Source organism: Heloderma suspectum, chromosome 6 (assembly GCF_057233095.1).
Source record: "Heloderma suspectum isolate Gila_16-S chromosome 6, 16-S_ref, whole genome shotgun sequence".
Classification (NCBI taxonomy): Eukaryota; Metazoa; Chordata; class Lepidosauria; order Squamata; family Helodermatidae; genus Heloderma; species Heloderma suspectum.
Genome location: NC_139463.1, coordinates 17,403,724 through 17,418,449, shown reverse-complemented (window position 1 = coordinate 17,418,449; position 14,726 = coordinate 17,403,724). Strand labels below are relative to the sequence as shown.

Sequence of the window (14,726 nt, the reverse complement as noted above, 5' to 3'; positions counted from 1 at the left end):
TTCATTTTGAAGAGATAAATAATTTAAATAGAAATAAAAGTTGATCAGTCCTGCTCAGCTATCACAGAATCCGCCTAGCAACCCCAGTCATAAACTTATTACTTGGAAGAAAATCCAGTTAATTCAAGTGAAACAGACATCTATATAATGCAAATAGGATCGGAAGTAAGCGAGATACCTTCCTCAATAAATATAGCAACGCTTTAAACTGATTTCATAGTAACTCATTCTAGTTAAGTTCCTCTACAAAAACATACAACAATCACGCAACATTAATCAAGTAGGAGCTCTGTAATTAACAAAGTACAATGTATTTAGCAGCCCCCAAATGGTTCACAGTACCTGCATATTTACCCAAGGAGGCTGATTTTGTGATGTATCAGGGCAAATGAACATACAATAATAAATACTAGTAGAAAGCATAAAAATGGACAACTAAGATTCTGCCGAGTTGTTGCCCAAACAGCAGCAAACTTACATTGCCACACGACAGAAACTGTTGTTCTTTATTGTCCCACCTACATCAAGTGACAAGGTGGGGGTAGCTATCATAACTGAACGTATTTGTAAACTGCTAATCAGGTATCGCATATGTGTCTGCTCAAGTTGCAATAATTAGAGAGAGATGAGTGGAAGGCTAAGGTCTGAGCTGAATAGTCTGACGGGCCACAGGATAGTGGAGATTCCCCCCTCCGAGGTTGGGACAGTGCTCCAACCTTAGAAAGGGATCTGCACCCCCTCCTCTGCCACCTCGTAGCTGGTGTGGAAAGAACCATCGGAACATCAACCTCGGAGAGGGGGAAGAAGGGGTGTTCTGGGGATCGGAGGAGACCGGAGAGGCCAGGATAAAGCTATCCTGAGCCTCTTCCAGCCTCCCTTCCTCTCCTTCCAAAGCGCCGTCTAGTGAAATATGCAGGGCGGGAGGACAGAGAGGCAAAGATTACCTCCACTCCTCCTGACCTGCATGGGATGACTGGAAACCTCCAAGTCTGGGGGCGTCTGATCATCGATGGTGCAATCGATAGGACTGCGCCCTAAATGTATTATTACGGTACAATTCTGAAATCTCTTAGAAGTTACGTAGAAGGTCCTGAGTAGATTTGAGACTGCAACCCTCATCTCCAAAATACTCCCCCACTTCACACTCTGAAAAAGCTTTTTGGATGACAGATGGATAATTCTGTTCTTAGAAAGAAACATACCAACACTTTTCTCTGGCTCTATATAACGTCACTCATATTTCAAAGTGCAAAAGTGTGTCGCAGCACCTCCACTCCTAAAGAGAAAGTAAACTTCTCTTTCCTAAAACTGCTAAAACGGCAGGGGATTAAAATCTGGACATTTCATGAGACATGATTAATATGCAAGTTATTTTGCTTTGACATTGGTCTTCTTATTTAATTGTGTTTATTGTACATTCAGTGACTGATGTAGTGTGTTAATAGTCTTGTGCTACCTTGTCAGGTGTAAAAACAAAGTAAATAAATATTTTCTTTCTTTTTTTTAAAAAAAAGAAAAAAAACCAACTATGTTGATATGTGATTCCAGCAGCTAAGGTTCTCTTTCCATATCCTCTTGTTGGGGTGGGTAGGGTGGATTTCAGTTATACTCTTGAATGTTAAAAGAGTATAACAATTCAATCCTACACAGGTTTACTCATGAGCTCAATGCAGCTTACTCCCTAGTAAGTATGTATAGGATTGCAGCCTGAGTAATGCAAATACCCTATTTATGTACATAGTTCTTTTACAGTCCGGGTGGGCAACTTTGTTGTCCTCCAGATGTTTTGGCCTATAACTCCCATGATCCCTCACCTTTGGCTATGTTGGCTAGGTCTGATGAGAGCTGTAGGCGAAAACATCTGGAAGGACACAACCACCCCTGATCTACAAGGGCTCCTCCAACTCAAAAATTATTGGATTCTAGTTATTTCAAAGCTGAAGAGGAATTTGAACCTAGATCTGCAAAGCTCAAGTTGAGTTTCCGCTTCTCTATTCTCCTCCTCTTAGTCGGGCTCCTGTGCCTTTAATGGGATGGCTGCATAGATAGGCAGAAATAAGCAGGCGAAATATTGTCTAGCATGGAAGTTCCCCATCATCTGCTGCTCTCTCTACCTGTTCTGCAGCTGTTAACAGGCACAAGAGTGCTACCAGGAAATAAAAATCAGCCTTGGCCACTCTTAAATTGTATGTAAAGTCCTGGTAAGGCAACAGAAATGCTAAATTCTGTTCTAAGAATGAATCAGCTGTACCCCTCCCCCAACCTGCCCATATTTATTTTATACAACAGCTGTGATTTTTGTTTTTGCTCCTGCGGCTTGAACAACTGTGTGATAGGCAGAAATTCAACAAGGTATGTTTTTCTCATCACTGCACCTCCATGTTGGAGAAAGTTGCCTCTCTTGAATTGCTGTCTGTTGTGCAACTGTTAAAGGCACAAAAACCTTGCCCTCCCCCTCAAAAAGCATTAACTGCACCAGCCACCCAACAACTTTTAAGCCCAGCTGCTAATTTTAGTTCCATTCATCTCCAGTTTCATCTGCCAAACCATCATTCTATGTTTCATTTTCCTAGAAACTTCTGTAGGGTACAAAAAAGATAAAGTTGGACATCAAGAATATGCTTCTTGGTAAAGCAGGGATGTGGAACTGGTGGCTCTACAGATATTGTTGGACTCCAGCTCCATCAGCTCCTGCCAGCATGGCCATGGCAGGGATGATGGGAGTTAAAGTCCAACAGCTGGAGTACCACAGGTTTCTCACTCCTGTGTGGAGCATCAAGATGTTCAGCCCATCCTATGACACATGTTCACTCGGAAATTAAGTCCCATACATTGTGAGATCTGGCTGAAAATGTACACACTTCATCTAGAAGGAAGGCCCACTGAACCCCTAAGAACCTTGCAGCATTTAAAAATGAACAAATAAGAACAGTACAAAGGTGCATAAGAGTTGTGCTGGATCAGACCAAGGTCCATCTAGTCCAGCATTCTGTTCACACAGTGGCTAGCTAGCTGCCCACGGAAAACCCACAAGCAGGATCTGAGCACAACAGGACCCTCCCATCTGTATTCCCCAATTCCCAGCAACTGGTGTACATAGGCATACTGCCTCTGATCCTGGAGGTAGCATATAGCCATCAGGATTAGTAGCCACTGAAAGCCTTCTCCTCCTTAAATGTGTCCAATCCCTTTTTAAAGCCATCTAAATTGGTGGCTGCTACTACACCTTGTGGAAGTGAATTCCATAGTTTAACTATGTGCTGTGTGAAGTACTTCCTTTCATCTGCACCAGAGCTAGGGATGTACGAAACTCTTACCTGGCTCCTCACCAGGCAATCTGCGGTGGGGGGGAGGCGCTCTGTCCCTCCCCCCGGAATCCTCCCTGGCCAGCTCCGCTCCGCAGCGACTCCGCAGAGCTGCCAGAAGCCAGACATCCGGCCGCTGGACTGCACAGGGACACAAATGGCGGCCGCCATAGCCGCCACCATTTGCGTCTGTGTCTTTAGCCGTGATAGGCTAGGTAAATATATACGTAGCCTATCATGGCTAAAGACGCGGCCGCCATTTGTGTTCCTTCCCATTGCCATGATAGGCTACGTATATATTTACGTAGCCTATCACGGCAAAAGACAGGGGTACAAATGGCAGCCGCTACGCCATTTGCCTGTCTTTTGCCGTGATAGGCTACGTAAATATATACGTAGCCTATCACAGCTAAAGACATGGACGCAAGTGGCAGCGGCTACGGCGGCCACCATTTGTGTTCCTTCCTATTGCCGTGATAGGCTACGTATATATATTTATGTAGCCTATTACGGCAAAAGACAGAGGCGCAAATGGCGTCCCTGCGGCCTTTCATTAGAGGCAGATGGCGGCCGCAGATGCGGCCGCCATTCAAGGAGCACTGGAACGGCCGACAAAGGTGGGCTCCGTTCCACGCCCCTTTTGCAGGGTGGTGGGGTGGGTGGCTTCGTTCTGCCATGGATTCCAGGGGGCTGAATGCGCTGGCATTTGGCCTCCCTGGAATCTGTGGCAGAATTCTCCAACATCCCTAACTAGAGCCCACCTCATCAAAGGCACTGTGAGTCTCTAAGGCGCAGCTACAAATCTTTTTGCTGCAACAGAAGCCAGGCCTACTGGGAGTTACCATTCAGTGTTGCCAGACTTAACTTCTGAGTAAACATGCATTAGAGGATCGGTCTGCATGCTACAATCCTACACACGCTTGCCCCACCAGGGATAACCCCCACTGCAATCAATGCACTGGATCCATTTTTTTAGTCATACTTCAGAGTAGACCCACGGATTTCTATGGGTCTTCTCTGAAATATGACTAAAAATGGATCCAACCCACTGGGTCTAATTTCGGCAGAAACAGCCTTGCGAGCGTAATGGAAGAGAGCCCGAGCGTGCGGGGGAGGGGAGCACATGGGAAAGGAGCAAAGAACCTAGTAAGACTGAGCATGCGCAGACGACGCGGAACGGAGCGCCGAAGAAAGACCAGTACGGCTGCGCGCTTTTGCCATTCCTCCAATTACGGGACTAGCCTGGACGGGAAGAGGCGCATGCGCGGAGTTTCGTTCATTCCGCGGCAGGGGATAGCTGCGGTTGGGCGCGTCCTCGCGCCGCGCGAACGCGCTCTGAGAGGAGCCGCGCCTGCCTTCGCGCATGCGCATTTTATTTAGCCTGTTCCTCCCCTCCCTTCGCCGTCAACTTCTTCCTCGACCTGGAAACGGAATGCCTGAGCCGGGCTCAGGTGAGGGGGGTCGGCAAGGCGACCGGGGGATGGCGCGGAAATCCGGGGGCAGTGAGGAAAAAGGCCGCGTATTTTGCCTCAGGGGCTTCTGAGGTATTAAATGGGAGCGGGGAGGATAGTAGTAAAGGTCTCTGGCGTGGGGTTGGGGAGGGGGAGTTGAAGTGGGAGGGGGAATAAAGGCCTGAGGTAATGTGGGCTGATAGAGAGGGGCTGGGGGGGGGTTGGTCTGGAGGAGTAACTGGGGGAGCCTAGGATGGCGGGGGGAGGGGCGAGAGAAGGAGCTGCACCTGCCCCCCCCCCCACGCGACCCTTGTCTCTTCTTCTCTTCCTCTCTCTGTGTGATACCCATTGGCTGTCTGTGATTGTAACCTCCATGGGGCAGGGGACTGTGGGGGTTGCCTGCGGAACTTTGTAAGGTGCCACGTGCAGTGATGGTGCTGTAGAAAAGGCAAAATAAACAAAAAAAAGGGGCTGTCAGTTGATCAAAGATATCCTGAGGGTGCGATATTATGTGCGTTTAGACAGAAAGCAGTCCTACAACTCCCAGCACCCCCCAGCCAGCATGGGTCCCCCCCTCCATCTAAATCCTATGTGCGTTTAGACTGAAAGCAGTCCTACAACTCCCAGCACCCCCCAGCCAGCATGGGTCCCCCCTCCATCTAAATCCTATGTGCGTTTAGACTGAAAGCAGTCCTACAACTCCCAGCACCCCCCAGCCAGCATGGGTCCCCCCCTCCATCTAAATCCTATGTGCGTTTAGACAGAAAGCAGTCCTACAACTCCCAGCACCCCCCAGCCAGCATGGGTCCCCCCCTCCATCTAAATCCTATGTGCGTTTAGACTGAAAGCAGTCCTACAACTCCCAGCACCCCCCAGCCAGCATGGGTCCCCCCCTCCATCTAAATCCTATGTGCGTTTAGACTGAAAGCAGTCCTACAACTCCCAGCACTCCCCAGCCAGCATGGGTTCCCCCCTCCATCTAAATCCTATGTGCGTTGAGACAGAAAAAAAGTCCTACAACTCCCAGCACCCCCCAGCCAGCATGGGTCCCCCCCTCCATCTAAATCCTATGTGCGTTCAGACAGAAAAAAGTCCTACAACTCCCAGCACCCCCCAGCCAGCATGGGTCCCCCCCTCCATCTAAATCCTATGTGCGTTTAGACTGAAAGCAGTCCTACAACTCCCAGCACTCCCCAGCCAGCATGGGTTCCCCCCTCCATCTAAATCCTATGTGCGTTGAGACAGAAAAAAAGTCCTACAACTCCCAGCACCCCCCAGCTAGCATGGGTCCCCCCCTCCATCTAAATCCTATGTGCGTTCAGACAGAAAAAAGTCCTACAACTCCCAGCACCCCCCAGCCAGCATGGGTTCCCCCCTCCATCTAAATCCTATGTGCGTTCAGACAGAAAAAAGTCCTACAACTCCCAGCACCCCCCAGCCAGCATGGGTCCCCCCCTCCATCTAAATCCTATGTGCGTTTAGACTGAAAGCAGTCCTACAACTCCTAGCACCCCCCAGCCAGCATGGGTCCCCCCCTCCATCTAAATCCTATGTGCGTTAAGACTGAAAGCAGTCCTACAACTCCCAGCACCCCCCCAGCCAGCATGGGTTCCCCCCTCCATCTAAATCCTATGTGCGTTCAGACAGAAAAAAGTCCTACAACTCCCAGCACCCCCCAGCCAGCATGGGTCCCCCCCTCCATCTAAATCTTATGTGCGTTTAGACTGAAAGCAGTCCTACAACTCCCAGCACCCCCCAGCCAGCATGGGTTCCCCCCTCCATCTAAATCCTATGTGCGTTCAGACAGAAAAAAGTCCTACAACTCCCAGCACCCCCCAGCCAGCATGGGTCCCCCCCTCCATCTAAATCCTATGTGCGTTTAGACTGAAAGCAGTCCTACAACTCCTAGCACCCCCCAGCCAGCATGGGTCCCCCCCTCCATCTAAATCCTATGTGCGTTAAGACTGAAAGCAGTCCTACAACTCCCAGCACCCCCCCAGCCAGCATGGGTTCCCCCCTCCATCTAAATCCTATGTGCGTTCAGACAGAAAAAAGTCCTACAACTCCCAGCACCCCCCAGCCAGCATGGGTCCCCCCCTCCATCTAAATCTTATGTGCGTTTAGACTGAAAGCAGTCCTACAACTCCCAGCACCCCCCAGCCAGCATGGGTTCCCCCCTCCATCTAAATCCTATGTGCGTTCAGACAGAAAAAAGTCCTACAACTCCCAGCACCCCCCAGCCAGCATGGGTCCCCCCCTCCATCTAAATCCTATGTGCGTTCAGACAGAAAAAAGTCCTACAACTCCCAGCACCCCCCAGCCAGCATGGGTTCCCCCCTCCATCTAAATCCTATGTGCGTTTAGACAGAAAAAAGTCCTACAACTCCCAGCACCCCCCAGCCAGCATGGGTTCCCCCCTCCATCTAAATCCTATGTGCATTCAGACAGAAAAAAGTCCTACAACTCCCAGCACCCCCCAGCCAGCATGGGTCCCCCCCTCCATCTAAATCCTATGTGCGTTTAGACTGAAAGCAGTCCTACAACTCCCAGCACCCCCCAGCCAGCATGGGTTCCCCCCTCCATCTAAATCCTATGTGCATTCAGACAGAAAAAAGTCCTACAACTCCCAGCACCCCCCAGCCAGCATGGGTTCCCCCCTCCATCTAAATCCTATGTGCGTTTAGACAGAAAAAAGTCCTACAACTCCCAGCACCCCCCAGCCAGCATGGGTTCCCCCCTCCATCTAAATCCTATGTGCATTCAGACAGAAAAAAGTCCTACAACTCCCAGCACCCCCCAGCCAGCATGGGTCCCCCCCTCCATCTAAATCCTATGTGCGTTTAGACAGAAAAAAGTCCTACAACTCCCAGCACCCCCCAGCCAGCATGGGTTCCCCCCTCCATCTAAATCCTATGTGCGTTTAGACAGAAAAAAGTCCTACAACTCCCAGCACCCCCCAGCCAGCATGGGTCCCCCCCTCCATCTAAATCCTATGTGCATTTAGACAGAAAAAAGTCCTACAACTCCTAGCACCCCCCAGCCAGCATGGGTTCCCCCCTCCATCTAAATCCTATGTGCGTTTAGACAGAAAAAAGTCCTACAACTCCCAGCACCCCCCAGCCAGCATGGGTCCCCCCCCCATCTAAATCCTATGTGCGTTTAGACAGAAAAAAGTCCTACAACTCCCAGCACCCCCCAGCCAGCATGGGTTCCCCCCTCCATCTAAATCCTATGTGCGTTCAGACAGAAAAAAGTCCTACAACTCCTAGCACCCCCCAGCCAGCATGGGTCCCCCCCTCCATCTAAATCCTATGTGCGATTAGACAGAAAAAAGTCCTACAACTCCTAGCACCCCCCAGCCAGCATGGGTTCCCCCCCCCATCTAAATCCTATGTGCGTTCAGACAGAAAAAAGTCCTACAACTCCTAGCACCCCCCAGCCAGCATGGGTTCCCCCCTCCATCTAAATCCTATGTGCGTTTAGACAGAAAAAAGTCCTACAACTCCCAGCACCCCCCAGCCAGCATGGGTCCCCCCCCTTCTAAACCCTATGTGCATTTAGACAAAAAAAAGTCCTACAGCTCCCAGCACCCCCCAGCCAGCATGGGTCCCCCCCCTTCTAAACCCTATATGCGTTTAGACAGAAAAAAGTCCTACAGCTCCCAGCACCCCCCAGCCAGCATGGGCTTCCCCCATCTAAATCCTATGTGCGTTCAGACAGAAAAAAGTCCTACAACTCCCAGCACCCTCCAGCCAGCATGGGTCCCCCCCCCCTTCTAAACCCTATGTGCATTTAGACAAAAAAAGTCCTACAGCTCCCAGCACCCCCCAGCCAGCATGGGCTTCCCCCCCTATCTAGATCCTATGTGCATTTAGACAGAAAGCAGTCCTACAACTCCCAGCACCCCCCAGCCAGCATGTAGGTATTTGGGATCAATTTTAAATGTGCTAATTAAGTAAATAATTCATAGTGATCTAGAATGGAAGATTGTTTAAAGCAGATTATTTTTATTTATCCCTTAAGTCATTTTTTCTGCTTGCATTCAGGGTGTCTTCACACAGTGATGGTGCTTTCCCACACTCTCCAAATAGGTGTACAGGTGAAGACATTAAAAATGATGTTTTGTATTTTGAGTGCAAAACAAGTGCACCATAGTTATTTTGAATTAAGTATTTCATAATAAGAAATAAGAATCTGTTGAACTGCCTGTTGAACATTGGGCAGTACCCAGTAGGGCTCTTCTGTGTGTGCAGCCACTAGTTCTGGTCCACAAGTGGCCCCTACTGCTTGCCGTGGTGATGTAGCCCTTCCTGGGGGAAGCCCTGAATGATCAGAAATGAAGGTTAACAATCCCAGGCAAACCAGCCTAATATAGCAATAAACAGGAACCATAGCAGTGTGCACTGAAAATAAACCAAATCTTCCTCTAAGGCTGTGGTGGGAATTCTCTTTGACTAGTTGGATTACAGCAAAACTTCTCATTAATGTCTGGTGTGTTGTGATTATTTATTGCTGACAGAAGAACTGAGTTGTACTTCTTTTGATAAATCAGTTCTTTTAAGAGGCACTAAAAAAACCTCAGCAGAAATGTGGTTACATAGGCACAATACAATTAATAAAATACAGTGTCTTAAAAGTGAATCTTGTTCATTAAGAATAGGTTTCTTTCACAGGATCAACCTATTTCAGATGGGAGCTACTTGCCTGTTTTCACCCTCTTTAGCTGATGTTCACAGTTCCTAGAGAGAAAAGCTGTGCATTTGTCAAAAAAACCCAAAACGGTAAATACCACTAGTTCCAATGGGATCTCATTTTCCGAAGTGTTTCAAGACTGATGCTATTAGTATTTTGGAAGAGGAATGACTTTTCCCCATCTACTAGCAATGTTGTTCTATTATTTCACTTAAATGCTGTTACTATGACACTGAAATGGTTCTATATGTAGAAATCTATTGTATCCTAAACAGTTATATCTTTCAGGGAGCAATCCTATGGCCATAGGATATCTGGTTTTCCAGGAACTGACCTCCCCCCACTTCCACGCTGCCTCGGAGGTAGTGCAGAACGGCCCCATGCTCCACGCTCACAAGAGGAGTGTGGAGTGGCCTAAAAGGGGTGTTCCGGGGCAGGGAGGGTGGAAATGCCTATCCGACACATCCGATGTGTCGTACAGCAGCCTCCTCCCCCCGCTCAGCCCTCCTGCGGCTAGACAGCTGCAGTCAGCTATCTAGCTGAAAAAGCAGGGCAGAAGAAGCACGGAGGGAATGATCCCCTCTGTGCTTCTCCTGTCATGCATTGGATAGGCGGTCGCCTCCAAGTTCGGAGGCGGCCGCCTATCTGAATAGGATTGTACCCTTATTTACTAGAACAGGTGTGCAAAGAAGGCACTCTTCGTCACCTGAGCTGACTATGACCAGGAAGTTTCTTGCTGCACTTTGCACTTTTTGTTCCGTCTCTTTCCATTCTCTCCCCAACCAGAGGGAGAGTGACACACAGAAAGGGGTTAACAGCATGGGTTAACCACTGGGTTATTTAACCCCTAAACAACCCAGCAATCCAGATGTCATGCTGCACAGCCTATGAAAGAGCTGATCATGGGTTGTGCACTAAAATGGCAGAGGCACGTGTGCTGCAGACAGCACATCTCCTTGTGCCTGACAACACATTGGTTTTTAAATTGATGGGTTGTTGCATGCAAACCAGCTCAAATCCTGCAAGCCCCATTGAGGAATGCAACAAGACTTGCTAGCTGCTTTTTCTTTTTGCCTCCTGTTGAAAGTCAGTTGTGAATATAGCAAAAGCTTTGCAGAGAGAGAACTAACTGTAATTTACTGCAACAGGGCATGTTTTTAAGTATCAAGTGTTAAACTCGGACTCTTTCTCTTGTGCAGTAAGAGCCACCACTGATTTTCCCACTGGGCCAACCCTAATTTCCAAAGAAGTGTCAACTGAGCTTAGTCTGTAATAATCATCATCAAATATACGTTAGTTAATAATGAATCTGCTTCAAATGAAATTGTGAAAATAGTTTGTTAGTTACAGTAAGTTTCTTCTTGTTCAAGGGTTGTACTGGGGTATGAACAATGGATTCTCTGGATCACATGCTCACTGACCCATTGGAATTGGGGCCATCTGGAGAAGGAAATGGTACACAAATTATGGAGGATTGCATGCTGGGATCCATACGCATTAGCCTGCCAGAAGATCTCTTGGAAGACGTGAGTAGAAACAAGAGTAATCCCTCCCCCCAATAATGTAAAAGTGTGAATTGAGCAAGTACCATCTTTCTCTTCTGGAGGAATAATTTAAAAATGATAGCATCACAGCAAGTGATCATGTGATTCAATAACTGAATGAGGAACAGCTTCCTTTCCTATTCCTAACACACATTTTCCTAATTGTAGTCAAATCTCCTAGCTGTGTGAAATTTCAATGAAATGGACTGGACATTATGATAATAACTGCCTGTGCCGAATCAGATCAAGGGTCCATTTAGTCCAATACTTTTGTCTTCCAGCAGCAGCTATCCAGATACCTCTGAAAAGCTCTTGGACAGGGCATATCCTTGTGCCCAGCATCCAAAAGTCAAGTATACTGCTTCTGAATATGGAGGGTGGTGTAAAATATTCTGTCATATCTCAGTGGAATAGAGTTGATGATCAAACAAAGCTAAATATTGGATTGTGGCTTTTATTATCTGTAACAAAACCAGTAAGTGTATTTTGAAAGCCTGTTTGGAAGCTCTGCTGAGCCTTTCCTTAACTAATCATATTGGATTAGATCCAGATGTAGTTATACTTAGAGGAAATCCATTGAACTCAATGAGAAGTTAGTCAATACTGCTTGAAGTCCTGTTGATTTCAGTGGGTTTTCTTTAAGTATAACTAAGTCTGGATCCAACCCATTGTAACTTAGCAACTCATCTGGTTATTTATTTGGTTCTTTCCCATTATTGCATTTTTCACAAGTGGAATATTTTGACCACCTTTTCAGAGATTTTATTTCATTTCTGTCTGACTTTCTCTAGCCTGAGATCTTCTTTGAAGTTGTCAGTCTTTCAACATGGCAGGAGGTGCTGATGGATTCGCAACGAGAACACTTAAAAAAGTTTTTGCCCCACTTCCCAGAAAACAACACCGAACACCAGAATAATCTTATTCTGTCCCTATTCAGTGGAGAGAACTTCCGGTTTGGAAATCCCCTGCACATAGCCCAGAAGCTCTTTCGAGGTTAGTGGCAACTCTGTGTATATTCAGAGCTTAAATCCATGTTTTAATTGTGTTCTAGTTCTAATAGCTTTCATTGTTTTATAGTGCATTTTAATATTGCATTGGATTTCATGCCTTCATTACTGATGTGAGGTGAGAAGTTGGAGATCTGAGAATTGAAGATGCCGTTATTTTCTGTTTTAGCCTCCATATGGGCTGCCCCATCTATAGTAGCGTTAAACATTTGAAAGTGCTCCCACATGCAATAAATTCAGATGATATGTCCCATCCATTCTCAGACATGTCCTGTAATTTCAGGGGTGGGGAAGGAATGGAATAGTGTCACATTGCCTTCTTTGCTAGTGTCTGTTGAAATTACGGAGTCATAAGTTGGGCCCTTAAAAAAAATTACCCACTATCTTTGCTGTTCCTTTCCCCCTTCCTCACTTTCTGTGGTCATAACAGCTATATTTTTTCATTTCTTCTTCTTACTCAGTAATCTGGGTCCTTCTAGTCTGACAAAGTATGCTTAACTGCCGTTTGTTGCACAACTGAAAAGTCCTGAGTACTTTCCTTCTCTTAAGATTTGATCTGTGGTGGCCTTTGGAATGGTGTACAATAACGAAAAAATAGCTTTCAGTCATTGACTGGGTTTGGACGACACGCCATTTACTCATGATGAGCCATGGCGCCCGCAGGAACCAGGTTACATATGCATCCCCACTTGCGGGTTGTGTTGTACGAACCTGGTGAATGTAAGTTATGTGAGGGTTAAACAGTCCTCTCGTAACCCTAAAACAGACCATGGGTTATGAGAGGGTTGTTTAACCCTTGCATAACCCATGCTTGCTGTGTTCTCATGACACAACAACCCTCAGATGGGGGTTGCATATTCAAAATGGTGGCTGTACACCCCCCCCCCCCCGGACACCCCGCAGTCTCACCATGAGTAAAATAATCCACAGTGGACTGTCATGCCGTGTGAACAGCACTACTAGAACCAGAAAACAGTGGTAACAATAGTGCTGTTCTTGTTATAGATGGACATTTCAATCCTGAAGTGGTAAAATATCGGCAGCTTTGCTTCAAGTCACAATATAAGCGCTACCTCAGTTCCCAGCAGCAGTACTTCTACCGGTTGTTGAAACAGATTCTTGCCTCCCGGAATGTAAGTATTTGAAGTATCTAACACGGACTGTAGAATATAGATCTATAAATAGAGTATTTATGATTAGGACAGGAAAAATCTCGAGTTGGGTTGCCCAGGTGCCTAGGACAAGTCAGGGATTCAAAGAACTATAAAACTAGTTCTGTGCACTTAAGGGGGCTGTAAGCCTGAAGGTTGTTGTTTTTTATCACATCCTCATATGCCTATGAATATATGAAGTTGCTTTATATTGCATTAGACCATTAAGCCATCTAGCCCAGTATTATCTGCTCTGGCAGCAGCTCTCCAGGGTGTTAGGCAAAGGCCTTCCTCAGCCCTTCAGCCTGAGATCCTTTTAACTAGAGGTGCCAAGAATTGAAACTTCAGCATGCAAACAACATGGTGTGCAACTGAGCTATAGCCCCTCTCCTATGCCATATAGCAAACCATAATGGAAACCGAGGAGACTTCCAAAAGCAGTTTGTGATATGGCAAGGTAGTCTGCTATTCAGTGTTGTTGTTTTTAAAAAGTTTGCTGCGAATGTTACAGCTCTGCTACATACAAATGGTAGCCTTTTAGATACCAGCCCTCATGTTTGCACTGACACTTGTTGATCCCCTACATGAGTCTGGTGTCTAAATAAAGTTGCATTGGCTCCTGAAGCTTTGGTTCTAGTTCCTGAAAACTGGCACTTCTTCATTCCTATATATCACTAAGAAAATGCATAATTTGCCCTATTGGCCTTCAAGTGTGTTCTCAGGATGGCTTATATGATGGGCTTCTGTTTAAAAGTTATGAGATAAAGTTGTAAGTCACAGGTGCTTAAATAGAATTCAGCACCCTCTCCTATGTTCATCTCTGTTTCAGCATCTGTTAGAGCTTGCAAGGAAAGGTGGTCCAGATCTGGCCCTGAAAAGAAAATACTCGACAGCAGCTTGTGCTGCTGAAGAACGGGACAGACAAACTCATCGGCGATACCTGAAAATCCTCAGGGAGGTGAAAGAGGAATGCGGAGACACTACCTTATCCTCTGATGAAGAAGGTAATAGCATGAATTCTTGGAATAAAAAAAAATCTCCAAGTGGAGAATGGACTAGGAGGTCCTTGCTAATGCTATGTCAGGAAAAAACCTACTCTGACAAAAAATTGAAATGGATGATGATATACACCAGCACTTAATGTATGTGGTGCTCCAGTTGTTGCTGCATGCCCTTGTTTGCAATGATACATAATGTTGGTGTATACATGTGCAATGACCAATGCGGGTCTAAGGGGACCTTTAACAAGAGGTGCAGTTGCACACAGCAGAGTTATGCGCTATGCTCTTACTAAAATGGAGAATGCTACTTCTAAACTGGGGAGATTTGCTGAAGTACTTGTACAAAGTCCCAAAACATAGACTTCATTTTTTAAGACTTTTGCTCTCAAAAACATATGCGTGTTTATTCATTGCAGACGAGGAACATGGCTTGATTAGTATACCCACCCCCTAGCATGTGGGCCAGCATACCAGTTCTAATCAGTTTTACTAGAAAAGATATAGAAAAGATGAAGATGGGGAAAATTGGCATTTGCCAAATCATGAGGGAAAGTTGGCAGTGTGGCAATGGTGGC

At 46.6% G+C, this 14,726-nt stretch overlaps 1 protein-coding gene across 5 annotated transcripts in view; it reads left to right on the top strand.

The window, feature by feature from the left end:
- Positions 1–14,726, top strand: part of NFRKB (nuclear factor related to kappaB binding protein) — a 53,314-nt gene that overhangs the window by 1,128 nt on the left and 37,460 nt on the right. For 2 of the 5 annotated variants that reach the window (XM_084803679.1, XM_084803675.1), the window contains exons 1-6: positions 4,474–4,756; positions 9,430–9,537; positions 10,819–10,974; positions 11,784–11,985; positions 13,005–13,132; positions 13,980–14,154. In XM_084803679.1, coding sequence (XP_084659805.1) covers positions 10,840–10,974; positions 11,784–11,985; positions 13,005–13,132; positions 13,980–14,154 — 640 coding nt within the window. In that variant the 5' untranslated portion in view covers positions 4,474–4,756; positions 9,430–9,537; positions 10,819–10,839. Of the gene's footprint in view, positions 1–4,473; positions 4,850–8,802; positions 8,856–9,429; positions 9,538–10,818; positions 10,975–11,783; positions 11,986–13,004; positions 13,133–13,979; positions 14,155–14,726 lie in introns of those variants that run through there. The other 3 variants (XM_084803677.1, XM_084803676.1, XM_084803678.1) reach the window with 3 other exon arrangements.